This window comes from Thermobia domestica, chromosome 8, assembly GCF_964235325.1.
Source record: "Thermobia domestica chromosome 8, izTheDome1.hap1.1, whole genome shotgun sequence".
Lineage (NCBI taxonomy): Eukaryota > Metazoa > Arthropoda > Insecta > Zygentoma > Lepismatidae > Thermobia > Thermobia domestica.
Window position 1 is genome coordinate 241,672,769 of NC_137461.1, and position 23,737 is coordinate 241,696,505.

Sequence of the window (23,737 nt, forward strand, 5' to 3'; positions counted from 1 at the left end):
CAGTTTTTTATTCTTTCGCGAAATAAGTAGGCTCAATTCTGCAGGAATCAATGTTCACACCATAATTCGTTATGCCTTATGGTTACCGAAATATGAGGAAATAAAGAGTGACATTATAGGTACGTGGGACTAGTGTACTAGACAGTACAATTTAAAAAAAAATAATAATTAAATTTTGTCCTTTATTCAATGTGAACGCTAAAAAAAACGCTAACAAGACGAACAGTACATTGACGCCAAAAGGTAAGAGGCATGCGTCAAGTAGTTTTTGAGAACAACTGAATATCGAACGCGCGCTGGATTTTTACTTCAATGTAAAGGAAAACGTCTTGCAAGTGAAGCTTCGGTTGCCTGCACTGCAGCTTGCGCTAAACAAAAATAAGCTTTTCTGTATAAAATCAAATAAATGAGACAGGCAAGCTTGCGGCAAGCAAACATGCTGTCTGGGTGGGTACTACATGTGATTTCGGAAGTTGCAAATTAAATCTTACCCAGGGGCAAAAGTGGATCTGAAAAAGTAGGGTCATGACGTCACGCCGTCCCCCGTGCCTATCTTTGCCCATTGTAATTCTTTAGAAAATGGGGGACGTAATAGATATTTTCTGGAAGTGGGGGAACGGCGTTCTCCCGCATTTCTCCTCACTTTTACCCCTGATTACCAGAAAAGTTCTGAAGTTGACGATATACTTCAGGTCCCATATTTTAGTATGCCCAGGATGTCCAAAACTTCGAAGAACGATGGGTCCTCTGGTTCCCTTTCTCCTATGATCGCCTAACACATTAAGCATTGAACATGTGTGAAATTCGGAGGTACACACCCTGCTCGTCACTGCCTTCAAGCAGGCACTATCTCGTAGATATGTATAAAAGCAGCACGATAAGCGATTCCTCAAATAGACTTAAAACTTCTTTGATTTGGTGCCACAATGCATAAAGGCTTTTGTTTTACGAAAACTTTCATGTCAAACTGACTATCAATGTTTCATGCACCGTATTGTGCAGTTCTTGTAACCGACAAAAACAAAACAAAATAAAATTTATCAAGAAATAGTATTCTATCTATTACGTAAGAGGTGCTTAATTCAGCATAGTATGTAATTCTAAATGTTGTTTTTAGTTCCTGTAATACAGCGTGAGCACAGAAACAGTACCTGATTTTAAAGTGCCATATAATTAACATTTAATTGAATATTTACATGAAATTTTGTACAGAGCTCAGTAAACTCGAAGTGTTTTCCCATCTATCTTTTCAGGATCCTAGTTCTGACTAGGGCAGCTAGAGGGCAGTAACATCGAAAATGGCGTTCACCCCACAGCAACGAAGATGGTGCGTTTTACAATTTGCAAAAACAAGCAGTTTTGTGATTTCAAACGACAATTTAATGCTGATCCACCCACACACAAATCCATTGTGAAGTGGCATAGAATGTTTATTGAGACGGGGTGCATTTGTGATTTTAAAAAAAGGACATTCAGGAAGACGCCCAGTCTCCGAGGAAACTGTGGAGCGCGTAAGAGCAGCCTTCGTACACAGCCCACAGAAGTCTACACGTAAAGCTAGCAGAGAGTTGCAGATGCCACAAACAACAGTAAGCAAGATCTTACGGAAGCGTTTGCGGTGTTACCCGTACCGACTGCAGTTGGTTCAGAAGTTATACCCACAAGACAAGGTAAAGCGCCGGGAGTTCTGTGAGACTATGGAAAATTTCATGTAGGACGACGAAAACTTTCTGACGAAGATCATTTTCAGCGATGAGGCGACATTTCACTTAAGTGGAAAGGTGAATAGACACAATGTAAGGATATGGGGAACCCAAATCTTCATGCAACTGTAAATGTGGAACGTGACTCACCGAAAATCAATGTTTTTGTGCAGTATCAGAGCGCCGCGGTGCACGGTCCGTTCTTCTTTCAGGAACAAACAATTACAGGTGAAAGTTACTTAGCATTGCTACGTAACTGGTTGATTCCGCAACTTAGTAATGCAGAGATAGACGACTTCGTTCTACAACAAGATGGAGCGCCGCCACACTGGCATGTGCTGTACGCATGTTTCTAAACGAGAACCTCCCAAACCGATGGATAGGGCAATCTGGAGTCAATGAGCAAGTTCTTTGCAAGTGGCCTCCAAGATCACCTGACCTCAGTGTTTGTGACTTCTTTCTGTGGGGATTTGTGAAGGACAAAGTGTATGCACCTCCACTACCCGCAACTCTGAACGATCTCCAAGAACGCATCTGTGATGCTGTCAACTCCATCACACCGGACATGCTTCACAACGTGTGGTTGGAGCTACATTACCGTCTCGATATTTCCCGCGTTACAGGTGGCGCACACATCGAGTGTTTGTGATCTCAATTATTGCTACAAAACCTTTTTGAGTTTATGTATCACTGTTCAAAATTTCAGCAAAATATTCCTTAGCATATTAAATTTACACTAATTTGAATCCTGGGACTGTTTCTGTGTTCACCCTGTATTATCAGTTACTTTCACGTTTTTGCGAAGCGGCAACAGAGAGCTCTAGTGGCGGCTCGTATGTCAAACTACTATATTTTGTCTCTTCTGTTTAATATTATATTTTGTTAAGGTTTGGATTCTTTTATTGTAATAAAGTTTGTAGCTGTTGACTAACTTTACCCTTTCATGGATAATTTTAGTAGATCTTTGTATTAAAAAATCAACAAAAGTAGAAGCTTTTGAAAGTTCTCTTACAAATTGAAGCTTTTTTAGTAGGGAGGGAGTAGTGATGTCAACCTGCTCGGTTCAACTAACCAAATGGCTCGAGCCGGCTCGGCTCAGGTGAGTCATCGGCTCAAGCCGGCTCGGTTGCGATGAGCCATCGGCTCTGGCTTAACTCAGGTGAGCTATGGGCTCGGACCGACTCGGTCGCGATGAGCCACCGGCTCGACTCTGGTGAACCATCGGCTCGAGCCGGCTCGGTAGACGTGATATATGAGCGGTCTTTCTTAGCTCTGCTCTGTGGTGAATAAGCCTTGAGCCGACCAATTTAAACCAATTGCACCATTAGAGTCGGCACGTTTCATTCAACAACACATTCAAATGGATGGAGTTTGGTCGCTAGAGATTAGATCGGATGTCACATTTATGGAAGTGACTGTATGTCCGGCTCAGTAGGTCTTCTTGTATCTGGCCTTTTTGGTTCAGCTGTGAAGAGGACTGTTACGAAACAAAGTTCTTGTAAAGTCAGGTGTAAATTTCCAACTCGTTAAATTTCTTGTTTAGCTACCTTGAAGAATTAATGGATTTAATTAGTGTTTAGTAGTTTTCATCGGTTAAACTGAGTAGGGACATGGTTTTCTTGCCCCTTCTTTGGTTATGACCCGAATACTATAAATCATATCCTTAACTTTAAGAGCTTTCTTAGCATACAGAAAACCAACTGAAAAAAGTAATAAATTTCCTACTACCGCTTGTTGAAATCGAGCCAAGGAAGCTCGCCGAGAATAGATCCGAGACGCATACGTAAAAGGCAAGTACATTGCATAAAGAGCCGTAACTTGTCGGAGCCAGGGGGCAACTGTTCCCCCTTCCTCGCCAGCGAAGTTCTCCGCCGTTCGAGGGGGGTCCACTTTAAGACAAAATTTTCTTACTCCATATACGATACGAACATAAAATTATAAATGAAGCATCAAACAAGTACACCATATTACATAAACTGAACAGCACTCAAAAGGTAAATAAAACAAAGATGAGTCGCGGGCCCATTTCAGTAAAAAATATCTACTATTAGGGAACCTAGAAACAATATTTATTCGTATGGCTTTGAGATTTGTCAATATTGTTCCCTTAATTAATTTGTCATGTATGGAACGGGCCCTGGGGGACGGGCCCTGGGGCTCAGGTAAGCCATCGACTCGAGCCGGCTCGTTTGGGGTGAGCCATCAGCTCGGTTTGGCTCAGCTCAGGTGAGCCATTAGCTCAAGCAGATTCGGTTGGAATGAGCCATCTGCTCGTCTCGGCTCGGTGGTACTGAGCCGTGAGCCGAACCGCTAGAGCCATTGACAATACTAGGAGGGAGTTCTGGTATCTCGTCCTTCCATTAATGAAAAATTCTCCTGTTTTTGATTTATGTGTGTATGAGTCCTTTCTTCTTCCTGGGAATGGCACCAAGCTTTGACAGAGTGCCTACAATCATGTGTTTGTGTGCTGTCTTCGGGTGGTATATTGCATTCTACAACTGCAATTATTCTTACATAGTAATATAACTAACATGTGGTACATACATTATCCATTAACACGTATCTTTCTTGGTGCTTCAATCTTCAGAACAGACATGGCGTTGGTCAGTGAATCATGGATCAAGTGGGTCAAAGTTTGTGAGTGAGTCAGTGGGTCGTCAACAGGACGTAACTCACTGCGACCCATCGTAACCCATTCTGACCCACTCTGACCCACGAACCACAGTTCCACTCTGCTTAGTGCATTTTAGACAGCATCTTCTGAACACAGGTGAGTTTGTCTAAGTTTTACTTTCAAGACCTCCATTTTCTTTTTCATTTGTTTCTTTTTACTTACCTAAGATGAGTATATCTAAGTGAAAAAACCAGGTACTTTTGAATATTGATATTTGTAAATGTAATAACAGCAATAGGACTTACTACTTGGCTTTCGAAACATAGCCTGTGCATTTTAAGATCAGACTACTGGAAAAAAAATATTTTGATCACATATAGTATATGAATTATTATATAAAAAATGAATGTAACTAAGTGTGCGTGATTATCATGAATAAATAGCGAAGCCAAATGAAATGGCTTTTGGTATATAGTTAGGCCTCAATCATAACTGGGATGTTATCATATCTCTTTCACTATATTACATAGCCAAAGGAGGAGTTGGTGGTAAGAGTTCTTGAGGAAAATTGCATATTTCACAAGACGTTCTACTTAGGAAACTGAATTCCAGTACATTAAATCTTTATTAAAAATAAACAGTACATGTCACAACATTTTTAAAATTCTCTTTTGTGGATAGCATTTTCTATATATGGAAAATTGGAAGTGGGTTGATATGTAAAATTAATGGAAAATGATCGATATCAGTGTCCAACCCATAGCTTTCAGGTTCACTAAGATGCACAGTAACAATCACAACGTCGTTCAAGTGCAAGTGTATCCCCATCGGCAATGAAGAGGGAAGAGCAGAGGTAAAAAGTAAAATGTTCAAATTGACCGAGGTTTGTGTCGAATCCGTAGTTTTGGGGATCGTTGTAATGAATAGTGACAATCCTAAATTTGTTCAAATTTAGTATCTATCAGGATGGCGAGGCGCAACTTTTCATCAATTGTTGATCTAATCCTGTACTGCTGTCAGTTTTTTTTTTTTTTTTTCAATCCTAACTCTTATCTTTGACATAAATTTCAAACTTCTATCTTTTCGGGTTTCAATATCATAAACATCGTCCTTCCAGTCTCAAAACTTGTGGCAAGACATTCAACAACCTTGCTTTTATCGAGCCTTTTGACAATCTCAGACATTTTTCGCTCCATATAGTATTGCGGCCCTTTCTACTTTTATCACCGCTTGCAGAGGCCTTGCCTATTGCAAATAGCAAAAATATTGTTATCACACAAAGAACCATCTAAAAAAAATTAACAAAATATGAGCTAACTTTTAAACAAGGCAAAAAATTATAAAAGCGCTAAAAAGCCTACAGCAGGGCAAAAAATTTCCGGTCGCCATTGGCGACTAGAAATTTAGAGCTGGGGACCAATGTTCTGGTTTCTGCCTAATCTCACAGGGCTGCGCAGTTTTTTTTTTTTTCGCACGAAAATAATTGTCACTGAGTGAGAGAAAGCACGGAATGTGAAGTGTTCCCAACGTTGTAATTCGCCCTCCTTTCAATACGAGATTTCCATTTCTTCCAATTGTCACATTTTTGTGCAGTTTTACCAGCAAGTACTGTTTCATGTGAGAGAAGCTTCAGTAGTCTCAACAGAGTTAAGACTACCTACAAGAACTCACTGAAGACTGACACACTGGGTGATTTACTGACATATTCCATCAATGGCACTTCACTTAAGGACTTTGATCCGAGAACTAAAATCGACAACTGGTACTTCATTGCAGATAAAGAACGTTACAGAAACTTGAAGTCTTAAGGTAGTTTTTAACATGTAAATGAATTCTCTAATTCAAAACTGATTATCCTAAATCTAATTGTCTGCTTTTGAAATTTTATGCCCTGATGTAATCTCTTTCTTTATCAAATCAAATGCCGTAGGGGAGGCTTTCATAATTTGTACGTGAGAGATACTGGCGACTATCACTTTTGGATTGGCGAGTGCGTCTGACTTTGAAATTTTACGCCCTGGGCTACAGTAATTATAACAAAGCGCTTTAAAGCAGAAACAATTTATTATTATTATCTATATAAACAATTTAAGTCGTACCAAGCCGAAAAATATCCTTGTATAAAATTATTTCGATGGTAATATTATGAGGGATTAATATGTTTGACAAGACAAAGTCTTAAAAAATATATAGAGAGTGTAGTCTACTAGTAAGATATTCTCGGGTGTTAAAAGTTTTATTATTATTATTATTATTATTATTATTATTATTATTATTATTATTATTATTATTATCTAATTTTAGTGCTTTCATTATATGGAGTTTTCAGTACCTTTTGTGAAGTTGGTTCATAGATTTTTTAGAAATTTTTTTCTGCCCTTTAGTGCGTTATCGAAAGCAATTATTTTTCATTTATTTCTCTTATTTTCTGCCTTTCAGTGTATTTTTGATATCAGTTATTGTTTTTAATGATTTCAATTTTTCATGTTTTTCCGTAGCCTCAGTTGTTTAGATCGTTACTTAATCTAAAGTTAGGACACTAACTCCCTGTGGTACAAATGGGTCTCCCTACGAAACATGCGTGGAGAAATGCATAATAGTATCAACATTATTGTAATAGGCTATATATGTTTTAATTATAGATAAGAATCTCCCATGCGAATAACTACTTATACTGAAATCCGCATCAACATATCACGTAGTTATCGTTATGTGCACGAGATGTGGTTAGTGGCCAAAATCACAGGTTATACGCGTATCAGTTGCAACGGGTTCAGTATAACGTTATTTGATACCTGACATATAAGGCTAGTATATGCACAAGAACTGTTGGAATTATTCTTAATTGAACGTAAGGTATAGCGCCGTGAAAATAAGTGAACTTTCCGAAAAACTCCACTACCTTTTAAACTTTTATTTTTATAAAATGCAAATGCTGCGCAGGGTCGTGAGAAATGTACACTGTCTATACGGAAGATACATTACCAGGGCCGGATTTAGCATTTTGGCGCCCCTAGACCCAATAATTTTTTCCGCCCCCTCGCCTGGTTAAAGTTACTTTCCTAAAAACCTTTATTAAAAAATTATATCAGGCCTATATGTTAATTGCTTAAACACCACTCCACGATGCAATTTTATCATTGCAAGTTTTTTTGAGGAATTTACTTGGTTCTGGGCTTAGCAAAATACCGTTAATGTATTAATAAAAGATTGGTGAATAACTTTGGTTTTGTTCAATTTAGCCATTTGGGCAAATAAATAAATAAATAAAAAACTCTGTAATACATTATAAAATAGTTTTAATCTCAGAAACACAGGTTACATGAAGTATTTTGATAACGTGGCACAAAAACTGTATTTTAAAGTAAAACTAGATATTTTGTATGTACAAATAGTAAATTGTACTAGTATAAAAATTATTTGTTCCAATGAACTTCAAAATCAGAATGCTTTATTAGCCTGAATTTTTTAATCAATTCAAAAAATATGTTAAGTTATAGCTATTTATTTTTATTTCTATATATTTTTTTATTTTTTTCTCTCGGCCGTGCGCCCCCTGGGAGCTTGTGCCCATAGGCCCGGGCCTACCGGGCCTATTGGGAAATCCGGCCCTGTACATTACTAAAGCCAACAGTCTAAAGATAGTTAATTCGATTTCGTTTTGGAAATTTCAATGTTCAAGATGCTCCTCGCAGTCGAAAACTCATCACAGATAAAGTGCGTTTTGTAAACAGTCATGGCATTGCCAAAGACCTAAACATTCATCACTGATAGCTTCTGATAAGACTATTAGTTTGACGAGTTCAAAGTTTATTAAAAGTGTTCCCAAACTTTCAGCTTCGTTGTTACAGAGTCCATTACTGGAAGTTACTTTCTGCAGAATTGCAGTCCATTTAAAAGTAACTAAGACGCACCTAGATTCAATTTAAAATTTAACGAATTGGTTAAATTTGTTAAAAATTGAATGAAATGTATTACCCTATATGCAAAGTGTTTCAAAACAACACCGACAACGTTTAGGAGGTGATTCCTGACACCAACATAAAACAAAAGTGCAGTATAGACCAACGTGGGTGCACAAATGCTTCCTTTGGAGTTATATACTGCTAAAACCTAAAAAATGAACTTTAAAGGTCCGTAGCTCCAAAACTATGAGCCCTACCGTAGTCGGGTCAAGACTTCACATAGAAACTAATATGTGTCCTATCCAAAAATCTATATTTCAGAATCTTGAGGTACCGTACTCACACAACAATTTTTATAGAGGAGATTTGCCTACTTCCATATAATCTGAAGTACTCATCAACCACCTCTATAAAATTTGTTGCGTAAGTATCGCAGGATTTCTTAAGGTACCGTACTCACACAACAATTTTTATAGAGGAGATTTGCCTACTTCCATATAATCTGAAGTACTCATCAACCACCTCTATAAAAATTGTTGCGTAAGTATCGCAGGATTTCTGAAATATAGATATTTGGATAGGGCACATACTAGTTTCTATGTGAAGTCTTGACCCGACTACGGTAGGTCCTATAGTATTGGAGCTATGGACTTTTAAAGTTCTTTTTTTTTTTTTTTTTTTTTTTTTTTAGGTTTTAGCAGTATATAACTCTGAAGGAAGCATTTGTGCACCCAGGTTGGTCTATACTCTTTGTCTTATGTTGATGTCAGGTATTACCTCCCAAACGTTGTCGGTGCTGTTTCGAAACACCCTGTATGTACTTGGAATTTTGAGAGTGCGAATAACTGATGTTGCTTATTATTTAAATGCGAATAAACGACATTTTAATGTACTGCATATTAAAAGCCTAGAATTTTTGAACTTTTCTGTCTTTATCACAATTCTTAAATCATCGACTACGATAGTTTTTTCTCGAGATGTCAACTAGTATTTTTAAAGTTTCGAAAAAAATTATATAAACTATTGAAAATGATTTTTATCCATTTAAAATTATAAAGGTCAATAAGAAAGAACCTCAAAGTATAGAAAAAATATGTCAACAAACAATGACAGTTTAATATGATACTGTAAAGACAATAAACCAGAAACATTCCTGAACGTACGATTTACTGGTGCCTTTATCTTACTGCGTTCCTATGATCCATAGCAAATGCATTATGCGTTTTCAAGAATAAAAGCATTTCACTTACTTCTGCTTAGAAGAATTATTTATCTCCAACTGTGCAATGTGTGAATCAGTGCTGAGTGACTTCGAGAAACGTAATAAGTGTAACGAAATGAAAGATATCTAGTACTTTGGTGTGATTGTGTCGCCTGATATAAAATAAAGGAATAGGCCTCGTGTGTTTCTAAAGTAAACACTGGAACACTTTATGAAAATTTACAGTACGTTCTTAGTTATGTATTTGATTCCTGCAGATATACCAGAGTTGATTAAATGCTAGGTCAGTACTCAGTTGACAAAGTGAATAACAGAGAATGGAGAATTCCTACAATTTTAGTATCGGTGACGAAAAAAAGCAGGATTTTGTTCAAATATCGCACGAATGATATTTACGTATGTTTTGGAGGGAGTTGGGACATTTGAAGTTTCGAATAATTCCTGGGGTGAAAAGGGGTAAATCCAAGTCTGTCACAGATAAACTGGTATGTCTGGGGGCTCTATAAAGGAGGCAGGTGAAGTAAAGCAGAAAGATCAGCGGCAAACACAAAATAGGTTTAATAAAACACTTAAATCAATTTTAAGGAAACATTACTATAAATAGATCCCGCTCCAATGCTATAGGCTTCCTAACCCTTTATGTTACACGCCTACCTTCGCTTACTACATGGTTCTACACTCCCTGCTGAAACACGAAACAAATCTCCTAGTGCAAGCAACTTAGAAGAAAAAGTTTGATAGTATTTTCTAGACAATTTGAGGCCATTTGTTTTTAAAACCATAATGATTGTAATTCCAAAGTTAGGCATACACCTAATTAATTCAGGACCATTTGCGAAATGTGACAAATTAAGTTAGTAAGTCTATTATATCCGAAAGGCAAACTATACATATAATTTGCCGTTGGTGAATCTAAATGTAAAAGTGTAAAAGATACTATCAAACTCGTATAGATTCTTTATCACAATATTTTCTTTCAGTCAGTGATGCCAACCTGAAACATTATGAAATTCCATGTCGAGAGGCAAAAAAAATCCCATTTTACGTATGAATTTCCCACGTAATACTAATTAAAAGAACGCTATAATATTAAAAGTTAAATTTCTCTGTGTTAGTCACTTTTTACAATATCTAAATGAATAAGCTGTATATTTCGATCTTCTCGAAAAATCCCATACATGCTACTTTTTATCCTTCTCCAAGAAAATAAGGTCAAAACTCCCATAATATGGGATTTTCCCCACAGGTTGGCATCACTGGTTTCAGTCAATAAAAATAAATGTAATTTAACTAAAATTGTTAACACAAACTTGCTTTGAAGAACTTTAGCCCGTAACCGGCAAATATATTTTTTGTTACACGAAAGAAATAAATGGGTCCCTGGGAATATATGGTTATTTAAATAGCATTAATGAATTTGGTCACCAAGTACAAAATGATTCCTGAGAGCTGAAATAATTATTATAAGTGTAAAGTTAAAGTGTACAATCAACTTACCCATAGTCATATTAAGACGTCCTTTCCCATAAATTGGTATAACGAGCACTCTACCGTTCACTTTGTAATCTCCTTGAAGAGAAGCCTTGGGAATGAAGATACCTACTTCGGCATGGAATTTCATGTCGTCATCCAATTTCATACTGCAATAGGATAACAATAATACATAATAGGACACTCAATCTTTGTACTTAAAATATATTTAAAAAATCCAAACATAGCTATTATTACCTTCCAAGTTCTGTATACAAATTTTCGTAGATTTTCGTAAGAAAATTTCCCTCAACTGACACAAAATTTTCCCTTTTCTCATCAAATTTTCCCTAGCTTATAACAACTGAAGTGAGATGAAATCTTTGTTGTTGTTTTTTAAATCCCACGGTTACGCCAACTAAGCTAAAGGAGACATGTGATGGCGAAAAATCAATGCAATAGTGCAAGGGCACCGATCCTAGGTTGCCGAGGGGGGCCCTTGCCCCCCCCCCCAAAAGTTCATGTGGGTCCCCTCATTGTATTTGTAAATTTACAATATTTCGCATAATTTGAATGCAATTTGTCTTAAAAATCCTCATATATGCTTTCTGCATCTGAATGGATCCCCCCAAATTTACAGAGAAATCGGCGCCCTTGCAATAGTGGAATGAATAAAGTGGGAGGAAACGGGAGAGCCCCGAAGGAAACTCACGGTTACGGTGTTTGTCCGCCTCAAAGTTCACTTAGCGCGAGCTGCGATAGAACTAAGGACCCCACGCAATAGAGGTGAAAGCTTTACTGCTAAGCCACCACACCCCCTCTCTAGTTTGTGGAGTGTCCCAGTTCTTATGGCAGAAATTATGTGAGAAGATTAATTTAACTGTTTTTGCTTTTTTTTTTTTTTTTACTTTTTCCTTAACCTATTTTAGGAAAAAAAACAGTATACATAAATACAACCAGACTACAATGGGTGCAAATTGTGCTACTTTTAACAAACATACATACATACATACATACACATACACACCTATACACAGTATTACTATTCCATTGGTTTATTTCTGAAGAACAAAGAAAAATTTAAGACTTTATATTGGTCAATCAATCAACACAAGAACTTTCCTAGATGTTCACGTTTTATCGAAGAAAATCCCTTTCTCCCTTTTTCCTAAATATACCTACGAAACACTACATTAAGGAAATTTTCCTCAAACTGTGAACACTGCTGTATACGCCATTTACTCATCGATATTTTCCCTTAGAAAAACCAGGAACACATAATCTGAGTGAGTGACTAACAAAAAAGACGGATAAATTGCTTCGTTTTGAAGGAAATTCTGAGAAACATTTCGTAACACAATTGATACGATCCTCTCATTCCTCCCAATTTGGTGGTTTTGTTCAGTAGACTTCGCCCTTGGCCCTACGGGAAAAAAAATCAATAGCGAGAGGTCAAGACTTCTAGCAAACCAGTCATGGTGTCCTCTTCTCTTTAACCAACGCCTAGACAATGCAGCCCACTTATTCCATCTTAAACTAGAAATACAAATCATTGAGTAAAACAAGGTTTATTTTAAAATAATAACTACGTAACAGTTTTATCAACTAACTGGACATATTGACTTCATCAGGCACTGTTTGATGTTTCTTGGCGAAAATGTTACACATTAAAAAAAAAAAAAAACTAAAAGTTGCTATGTTCAGTCATTTCTATTTCTAGTTTAAGTTCTTTAGTGTAGCAAAGCTAATATGAACGCGTTAGTTATTCCATCTGCTACAGACCCAGCTATCATTAATTTTCTATGACAATCTCTGATTGATCTAGGATGAAGTGTAACATATGATCCATGAACACTTCGCCATCATCGAGGCACCGCGATCCTCCAAACTCATTTTCTACACTACCTTTCATAGTCACTCACTCAAGCTAGCTACTAGTATAGCTGGGAACCTGATTTCTTAGAGAACCTAGAATAGTAATAAACAATTTTGAGAATCTATTAAAAATTTACAGAACTACAGTTATTTAAAACCAGAAAGTGACTTTCCACCTATCCTATACATTATTAAAAGTTTCCCTAAACTTTAGAATACTAGTGATTAGAGCAAGAAGTGGAAGAATACCTTAACAAGTTTGTTTTACGTTCAGGGCTCGACAAACGCATCTTGACAATCTATACTCTACTTCCAGAATCGCCCCTCAAATTAATAATAAAAGGGTAACGTACTGTAATTTCAAGTAAAATAAATAAATTTAATCACTAGGTTAAATGGGGAGAGATGGAGCAAATGTAGTGACCCTAGATTACACCCTATACGGTAATCCGGGTCAGGTTATAGTTGCGAGAGAAACTATAATTTATATATACGGGATGTTTCAAAACAACACCGACAGCATTTGAGAGGTAATTTCTCATACCAAGATAAGACAAAAAGTATAGACCAACCTGGGTGTACAAATGCTTCCTTTCAGAGTTATAGGCTACCAAAAACATGAAAAGTTGAAATTTAAAGATCCATATCTCAAAAAATAAAGGACCTACCGTAGTCGGGTCAAGACTTCACTTAGGAACTAGTATGTGCCCTATCCAAATACCTATGTTTCAGAATCCTGCTTTACTTCTGCAACAATCTTTGTAGCGGTAGTTGGTGAGTAGTTCAAATTACATGCCCGCAGCCAAACTCCGTCTATAAAAATTGTTCCTTGAGTACCTCAGGATTCTGAAATATGGATTTTTGGATAGCGCACATATTAGTTTCTAAGTGAAGTCTTGACCCAACTACGGTAGGTCTCATAGTTTTGGAGCTATGGACCTTTAAAGTTTTTTTTTTCCACGTTTTCAGCAGAATATAACTTCGAAAGGAAGCATTTGTTCACCCTGGTTGGTCTATACCTTTTGTCGTATCTTGGTGTCAGGAGTCACGTCCCAAACGCTGTTGGTGTTGTTTTGAAACACCCTGTATATACATGTAAATTATATTTTTAATAGACATACGAGCATATATGAAGTTGGTGCGAATGAATCGTCAGTATAGGTTACGTCATTTACAAAGACAAATAAAAAAAATTACCTGGTTAATGAAAATAGTCGCCATTTGAACCATAAACTTTTGTCATCGCGTTCAGCCAACGATTGGGTTCAGTAATGAAAAACAAAAAGTCTGCAATGCGACGAAATCCGAGACTGCTTGTAGTATCGTCTCATCATCAAGGGAAATTTTCCTTCCCAATAAGTAATCGATATACCGGTAAAGGTGAAAATCAGTGGGAGAGATATCGGAAGAATACGGTGGATGAGGATAGATTTCGTAGTTATTCATGGAGAGTATCACCTTTTTTTTTTTTCCCGCGGCATGTAAGTGAGTATTTTCGTCTAACGTGAATACATTATATCCGATGTATGTCACTGGATTTTTGGGTCAAGTTTGGCACGCATTTTATGCAAGTCAGAACTCTAATGATTTTCATTGATATATCCACCGAACCCGAGGAAAATATAATGAATCACTCCCGTCATAAATACATACAAACCATACTTGCAACAACATTTTGTGTGAGAGGAAAGGTAGTTTAGGAAACCGTCGTTGTCCGAGCGTTCCGGATTATCATACCATATCCATTTTTCATTTAAAGTAACAATCTGATGCAAGAAACTTTTTCAAGTAATCTCACCTTTACCAAGTAACAATCTCTAGCAATAAACTTTCTCAAGTATCCTGATCTTTCCTAAATAACAATCTGATGCAGAACATATCGAAATTGTCCAAGAACTGAGTAAAGAAAAGGATTCACGCTTTCCTGATTTCACCACATTCAGCTAGTAATGGAACCACGCTCTTTCCCTCTTTAGTGCTTCCCCAGGAGCCTATTTTCTAGAGAGACTCCTTGGAATGGGGATCGAAGCTGGATAGTTCGTTGAAAGGTAGATACCTTGAAGTCCACGCCATTATAGCTCTGTATTTCAGAATTACAGTATAAGACTGAATTTTTTATTTACTCATACTTATTGAGATTGTACCTCCAACAATATATTTTCGACTTATCATAGAATACAGAAATTTACTGAATTGTTTTTTTTTTTTTTTTAAGTACTCTAATACTAACTTGTTTTATAGTAGAAGCTTCTCACACTAGTAGGCTCAGTGGTAGAGCGTTCACCTCCGGTGCTTCGGGTCCCTGGTTCGATCGCAGCTCGCGCCGTGTGGACTTTGTGGTGGAAAAACAGCGTGCTCGTGGGTTTTTCGGGCTTCTACCGTTTCCTCCCACTTTCTTTATTCCACCATTTTATTGATTCTCATCTTCACCGTCTCCTTTAGCCTAACCGGCATAACAGTGGGACGTAAAACTTATATAAAGATTTCATTTCATTTTTTTCTCACACTCGTGCAAATTTTTTCAGCTTTGGTTACATTTTAGTTCAAAACTCAGCAATTATATAGAGTTTTGGTTAAACGTATAAATTAATATGTGTATAGGCCTACACGTTGGTAGTCTTCATACAAGTTATAGGTCGAGTAATGCTAAATATCATTGTTTAGAAAACAGTCGTACGATTCAAAAGATAAATATTACAATATTTATTAGATAGTTAAAGATTTATTAGGTTTATTAGATTTGTTTAGATTTATTAGGTTTTTTCTTTTTTTTTTTTCGAAATTGTTCCTTAATTTACCATAATAGCGCCATTTCAAATTTTGCCAGGGGAAAGACAAGATTATGCATCGACATAAGGTTTTCTCGTTTTTCATTAATATTTCAGTATACGATCTATTAGAAAGCGTTTGTTTCTCAAACTCAGAGATAACTATTACTCCCCGCTTTGGCCTTCCCAAATGGCGCCCCTGATTTAGTCATAAAACTACTGCATGTATTGTACACAGATAGCAATAACTCATTCAAAAAAAAATGTATTTACACGTGGAAGCAACATCAACAAGTGCTTCATCTTTCGAGTCCTACAACTTACAAGTATACACGCTCGCGCAATATAATGGTTGCGCGCAGTGGCGTAACAAAAGGTTTGGGGGCCTCCTCGCAGACAGCGTGGAGTGGGGCCCCTTCTCTATGGCCAACTTCACGATTTGGGGCCCCCTGATGGCTTGAGGCTCCCCCGCAATGCGGGGTCTGCGGGGCCCTCATTTACGCCCCTGGTTGCGTGTTACAATCTATAAGTTTAGGGAACTCATTAAGCTCCGCATAGCCCACATGGGAACTACAGTTCTGTTTGTTAACAGGCTACGCAGGTCCTATGGGACCTACACGTCTACTGTTTGGTTACTTCCTTAGAAGGTCCTTGGACCGATTTTGATGAAACTTACCCATTAGAAGGGACCGACGTAGCACTTTTGAAGGTTTTGTGCTGATGATCCAATATTATTGCTCTTTTTTTATTTATTTATTCTTATTTTATTATAGCATCACCATGGAAAAAAATAAAACTGACTGCGGCACTTACGGTGTTAAAGAAAATGGGTATTTACTGTTCCCCTTTGTCTCTTTTGCCTTGTCTCTAGAACTATCAATCAAAATTTTATAGCTCGTCATCTCTCATCGCATAAGATTAAACGAAGATCTATCAATTAAAGTTTAAACTAGTTATCAATCGCAAAAAACATTCCTAATTCAATGAGTAGTATAAACAGCTTTGATAAATTTGCAAGACGACTAATTTTGGACATTTCTTCCTTTATTCACAAACCTTGCTAAAAACGTAACAATCTAAAGTAAAACAAGTTTCATTCTAATATTCTAATATGAAGACAGTTATTGAAGGAAATTAGTTCTAGTTTCTAACATCAGGTAAACGCTAATCTGGTGTAGTTTTCAGTAGAAAGATTGTTAATTTAGGAGAGCTTATCTACCAAATTAAGGCACCTACTTGCATTCATTTCGTCACTTACATGCTTTAATCTTTATCTTTCAAATCACCCAGTTATTAGGATTGTTTAGTGGGACGTATCAAATAACTCTTGAACAAAAGAGAATTTTTGAACTCTGGTTTTTACACAGTCGAGTTCGTTAAGGGAGTCAATCTCATTATCATTTTCACAGGTATTGCCAGTGGCGTATTTAGGATTTTGTTTCGAGGGGCTATGCACAACATGAGAATAATCATTTATATTTTCATCTTGGATGCCGACAAATCATAATGAAGTTGTGCATATAACAAATTTATTTCGTGCCGGCTTGAGCCCGATAGCTTCCCTAATGCGCCACTGGGTAACGCTGACGTTATCATCATCATCATCACAGGTATTCTGCCATTATTGGCGGGTCATTTGCTTCAACTAAGAAGCTTCTATACTCCGCGATCTTCCGCTAACCTCTTTGTCTTCGCGTACTATTCTTCTGTTTCGATAGCGTTCATTAATTGTAGTCTCCTTCGCCCTCTCCCTCTCTTTCCTGACACCGTCCCTCATGATACAGTTCCTTCTTATCCAATGTCCCAACCAGTTTCTCTTCCTCTTCTTAATAGTATCTCAAATTGATCTTTTCTATCCTACCATTTCTAACATCCTCTCATTCAATCCAGTTAATCCACTCCAGTCTTCTCCACATCCATATTTCGAAAATTTCCAGCCGTTGACAATAGCTATTTATATCTTATATCCCATAGATTTAAGCGAATTTTTAAATTCTTTATATTCCAACAGTTAGCTAAAGCGTTCATTAATGGGGTCCATCTGTTAAAAGACTTCTATTAATGTTAAGATACAATACGAGAAAACTTCACTTCTCGTCTCGTCTCGTCTCGTCTCATCTGGTAGTCAACACTAGACCTAAATATTTTAAAATTGTTCATAGCCTATTTCCTAAATGCAATGTGCAGCCCTATTCATGATAACACATGGAGTTAAAAATAGAAATTCGAAAACCTTGGTCTCCGTACGAGTTACTGAGATATAATATTGTGCAGTCGCCCCTTGTCAATTCAAAATCTCAGATGACGCTTCAATGAATTGTTTATACATTGGGGATGTCGGAACTGACAAGTAGGACCCAGGATTTTGTAAAACTTATGTTTGGTAGAGCGTAAAATATGGTATATGACCTGGGTTGCATTTGGATAAAACTGTAAACTTACAAAATGAAACAGATTGTGATGGCGAAAGGGTACAAATTGGTGAGAAGGAAAATAGCTATTAGGATAGGTTAATCTATTCGTACTTACTCGTAAGCTTCGGTGTTCCTTCGCTCATGGTTTCTTCGGTGGTTGGACGTTCATCCATTCGTAAGTTTCCTTGGTCTCTCTTTTCAAGTAAACGATGAAGCGGATGGAAATTAAGATGCAGCGCGACTCGAACAAAGAAGTCAGTTGTACTTGAGACATTTAACTCAACAGAGACTGAAGTTACTTTGAAAAGGACGAGACATTGTTATTAACAGCTTAGTAACGTTAAAGATAGTAAATGCTCCCACAACTAGAGCAAGAAATAACTTTTAGAAAACTCAAAATCGTAGCTCACGCTGTTACATGTTGCTTGGCTCGAAATCCAACTTTGACTACCTCTTCCAACACTCTTCCAATCATTTTTGTTTAACGTCCCTTCCGGGTTATTTCCTAGTTTATCGACAGTTTCTTCTGTGACGTTGAAAAGTGCATACTACATAGATTAACCATAGGTGAGGTGATGACAGGAATGCGGACAGGGAAACAATCTGCTGTTTCATAGAAACAAATTACACATGTAAGAATAAGACGATAGACAGCAAGAAAATTTCCTTGTCTGTAAACTAAATGAACTTAGAAAAAGAAATGAAATGCGATTTCAACATTGATCAGATGACGACCATATTCATTGAGTTTGACTTAAAATAAAATGTCCCAATATTCGAAATAAAATAACTCATAATGTATGCAAATGCATAACAACTTCATATATCTTAACAATATCACCTACTAACCATTTTCTGTGGTAAATTTATTAGAATGGCACTTACCTTGCATTTCTTATATCAACCTCTCTCAGGCCACGAAATAAGGAGTTCCTCTTTTGTATAGTGAGAATGAGAGGTCCCCTTCTGTAATTGATTGTAGATTCTGCCTCAAGCAATGGGTCAAGCGCAGGGATTCCCAGTTTTGGTATACCTTTCACCAATATAAAATATTAATATTTAAAACACTTTTTAACAACATTTCCCGTAGCAATAATTATCAAAATTTCATATTCTGCATAAAATTCTATTATTAACTTTATTATTTATATATTTTACAAAATGCATGAATGTGTAAGAAAAGAATAATTCAGTAAAAGATTATCATATTTCAACACACATAAACTTACTTTTCCTTACTTTTCTGTAAGTAACTCAGAAAGACACAAAAACTATTGTAACTTTTAAATCTGGAGCTTTTTGTAAATAACTCAGGAAAAATAAAAAACATTATAGCTTTGAAAAGCGAACTATTTTATAAATAATTCAAGGAAAGTATTCAATATAGTAACTCTGAAATGTGAATTGTTTAATAGATAACACAAACATATACAAGATTTTAACTTCATAAAATGAATAATTTTGTAAATAACTCAATGAAATCTAAGATTATTATAACTAGAGCAACCCACATTATGCTTTATTTTTTTGTTTAATTATGCTTTATTTTTTTCAAATTATGCTTTATTATGCTTTATTATTAATTTCAATCATTGTTTTACATTAATCGTGTATAACGTATAATATTTACTATAGGCCTACATTAAATATTCTAAATATCTTGATCTATTTATTAATATTTTATGCAACCAATTTCTTTCATGTTTAATGAACTTTCTACTTAATGCACTGTAAAGAGATATGCTTTACTCGAGTCAGATTTTCTTATCACATGTGTGCACCTTAGAGGCGTGTCGCCACGTTTGGCCTAATCCTCGTTTCGCCTAACCGATTATCTGACACTTTTATGACAGATAAATGATAAGATTTATGTCCGCCATTTTAGGCGGAAAAAGGATCCTCGTTTGGCCTAATCCTCGTTACGCCTAAAATGGCGGACAATAAGAAAAAATCGTGGAAATTCAACTAGAGGGAAATTATATAAGAGAAAATTCCCTAGTATATAAAGAGTTAAGAAATGCAAAATATATAGATTAATATTATATTAACTATTTTCGAGGAGTTAGGATTACCAAAACTTCTTTATGTATTTACTAGGACCATGGATATATACGAATATATATGAGTAGGTGAATAGCAAAACCCGTTAAATTCACATTTTAAAATTTGTGACAAATCGAGAAAAACTGTTTAAACACGTCATAATTGTAACATAACATTAGAAGCTAGAGAACATTAAAAAATTAAGAATAATGTGAGTGTTGGTCTGTCGAAAGCTGTATAATCACACTAGTCTGTGAATTGCGTTATTGAAGAAAATAGTTTGGATTTAACAGGTTTTTTTCGTATGTAAATGGAAATAACAGCTTTTGCATCTGAACGAGCGGCCATTTTTCTTGAGGCTCAAGATACAAAACCTATCAAAAAAGAAAGGGATTCAGAGTCAGAAATCAGTATTATGCCTACTAAAATATCGGGGGGGGGGGGAGAATGTATTATCAACTATACATTGCACAAGATTGGCACAAATGAATATGGATACATAAATGTTACATTAATTTTGATCTAAATTGAAAACAATGGATCCAAATGTGCAAAAAATTGAATTATGTAACCTCCTCTCCATCATCATCTACTAAATGGAAATCCATATCGTCGTCGTCCTCTGGTGCATCACCATTTTCTCGGTTTTCTATTCCTCAAAAACCTCCTTGTAAAACGTGAGCTTTGAGCTGCTTTCAATCGTCAAACCCTTCGTAACTACAAGCGGGTTACATATCCGTTTACATTTCTAAACTGAATGACTATATTTTAAAAGAGTTTGTAACCTTTTATGGACTAACATAGGGTGAATATTAATTTGCCAATTATCCCAATATATGAATTTGAAATATAGCAAAACAAAATGTGCAAATGTTGAGTTTGAGCAAAATAGTGGTAGAAAGAGAATCAGAAATGGTAAATAAGTGGCAAAAATTTTTAACATGTTGTACCAGAAGCATGTTTTAATTTTGAATGATAATTGACACGAGACATTTTAAGAAAGAGGTTCTGCTGAAGCTGAAGAGACCGTTTAGAGAAGAACCTAATCCAACAATGTTCTGTTCAAAGTAAAGAGTTACCCTGAAATACAAAACAAACGTTTTTTTAAGCATAGATAGTCCACTCACCTTGTCTTTTTGGCTACATTTCGTTTCCAGTTTTTCATGTGTCTTGTATGTTTTCTAGACAATTTTGGTGTTGTCTGATAACAAAATTATGATCATCGCTGCTTAGAGTATCGTTTTCTTTCGATTTTGCGTGCATTTGTCTAGTAATTATTAAAGAAAAGCAAATAAGCACAGAAAAGTTTCACGAACAGTTAGGTTAAGACGTATAGTGTCTACTATACACCCTGTGGGAGCATTAATATTCTCAAAATGGAACGGAAAAGTAACTGCACAATTGTCGAAACATTTTTCCGAAAGCAAATAGTCCTATTACAAATTAGTTATGGGAAAACTAATTTGTATTTCTCAGTTCTTCACATAGTAAGGAATTTTTTTTTCGAAAAATTTCCCTCCAATTTTATCTCCACGATTTTTTTATAGTCCACCATTTTAGGCAAAACGAGGATTAGGCCAAACGAGTACCCTTATTTCGCCTAAAATGGCGGACATAAAGCTTATCTTTTATCTGTCATAAAAGTGTCAAATAATTGGTTAGGCGAAACGAGGATTAGACTAAACGATGCAAGATCCCTTAGAGGTACGTATATACAGAAAGGGAAAGTAAAAGATACCACCAAAAAGTACAGAAGCGCTCAAGTTCAAGAGGTACACATAAGAATATAGTGTGGACTTCTTGTGTACTATTCATTGTTGGCGGAAAGTTTTCTTCTTCTTTTACTTTTTTCTCCACTTCAAAGGATTACACCGAAAAGAAGTTTACAGGAATAAAAATAAGCTTTTCCTTGTCGCATTGTTATATTCTCAATGATTTGGCGTTATAAATATTGATTTTAAAAAATATTAATGCAGTATGTTAAACTTGCAGTTAAACAGAATTTTCCAAGAATTGAGCTATATATTTTAAATTATGCTTTATGTTTTATTTTCTAAAATTATGCTTTATTATGCTTTTAAAATTAATTTCTTCTGGACCCTTAGATAAGCCTGCCATATTTTTTCATGAGAACCTGGGACTTCTTCAATCCCCCTCTTCCCCGTTCCCTTCAACTTTTCAGCACAATACATATTTTTGGAAACATTTTTACTGCATTATTTGAAATGGATACAAGGAAGTAGCGAACAATTCATTCTCAGGAAACTTTATGCTTCTGGATAACTCCTATGAATGTTTTGCATTTAAATGTGAGGTTTTTTTTTCATCTGAATATGCTATATTATTGAAGAATGTAGCAGAGGAAAGACAATCATACATTTACGATGCCCTAAATAGATACAGTAATGTGATTTTGTTCTGGCATAGTTGAACTTAACATCCTATATATATATATATATATATATATAATCTTTGATGTGTAATCCAATGAGCTGTAGCTCTGATTATAATCACTTATCTTCTCTGTGCTTGTAAATGTAGAAGCACTTGAAGTCATCTTATGTTTTCTTGTTTTCTGAAGTTGAAGAATGTCCAGAGTTTCCACCACGTGCAATGAAAAAGTAGAATTGCAAATTTTGCAGTCGACTTCATGGCTCAACTTCGTTCCTTACAGAAAAGGGTATTTCTCCTTCAAATTAAAAAAAAAAAAAAACTCGCAGTTCCGTTTAGGCATTCTTATTGACACAAAACTGGAACAATTCACTTGTAATTTTAATAACAGCTTACCTCGTGCACTTGATCAAAGATTGCAGATCACTTAACTGCCAATGGACAACTGCAACTCTGCGCTGCAAGCCTATTAGCTTGTTCGCTATGAAATTAGAGAGAGTGGTGTGATAACTTGCACCAAGTTGTTTTATGCCACAGCTAAAAACTGCAGTAATAACAGGGTTGCCAACCTGTAATAACACGGCTGCAGCTAATAACTGCAGTCATTCACTAATAACAGGGTGTCCAACCAGTGTCAGAATTTTTGATTTTTTACTTTTCGATAAGTTGATATTGAAAGCAGAAATGGGACGGGACTACAATAGGGATATTTGCCTGTCCCGACTAAATTTACGGGGACGCGGGACATTCGGATCCAAAATCGGGACTGTTCCGTTTTTTTTACGGGACGTATACCCTTAGATGACCATGATCATATTCAAGGTACCAACCATATGTGTAAATTGCTCTTATGCTTTTAAAACTTTTCATGCTTTTGGGTTGTCCTAATTATAACTTTTAAAAATTAATAATTTTGTAAGTAATCCAGTAAAAACAAAGATTATTGTAACTTTCAAAATTAAAGTATTTAGTACAAAATGTTGTTATATGAACTAAATGTTTTTTAAGTAAATTCTGTCCTTCTGCAGAAGACAAATTTAAGTATAACCGATTTGAAGTCAACAACAGTCTACCCACATTGCTGGCCTATTATATAGAAAAAAGACCCGATAGCAGTTCTGAGTTTATTTAGTAGAATTCTGTATATGCTAAATGTTTCACCTTGTAATTTATTTATGCTCTTTATTGTCTTTTAGGCCTAGTTATTAACTAAAAATTAGCAAAATGAAATTACGTCCTGCATAATTATTGTTCTTACATGAGAAATATCTAAAAACATAAATATCTTCTCATTGTCAATTACTCTGCACTCTATTGGTGGAATGAGTCATC

At 36.0% G+C, this 23,737-nt stretch overlaps 1 protein-coding gene across 1 annotated transcript in view; it reads right to left on the reverse strand.

The window, feature by feature from the left end:
- The window catches only part of LOC145691974 (protein takeout-like), a 103,805-nt gene that overhangs the window by 29,004 nt on the left and 51,064 nt on the right, over positions 1 to 23,737 (reverse strand). The window contains exons 3-4 of the mRNA XM_081767273.1: positions 18,857 to 19,004; positions 10,942 to 11,084 (exon numbers count right to left, since the gene is read on the reverse strand). Of these exons, the coding sequence (XP_081623399.1) occupies positions 10,942 to 11,084; positions 18,857 to 19,004 (291 nt within the window). The remainder of the gene's footprint in view (positions 1 to 10,941; positions 11,085 to 18,856; positions 19,005 to 23,737) is intronic.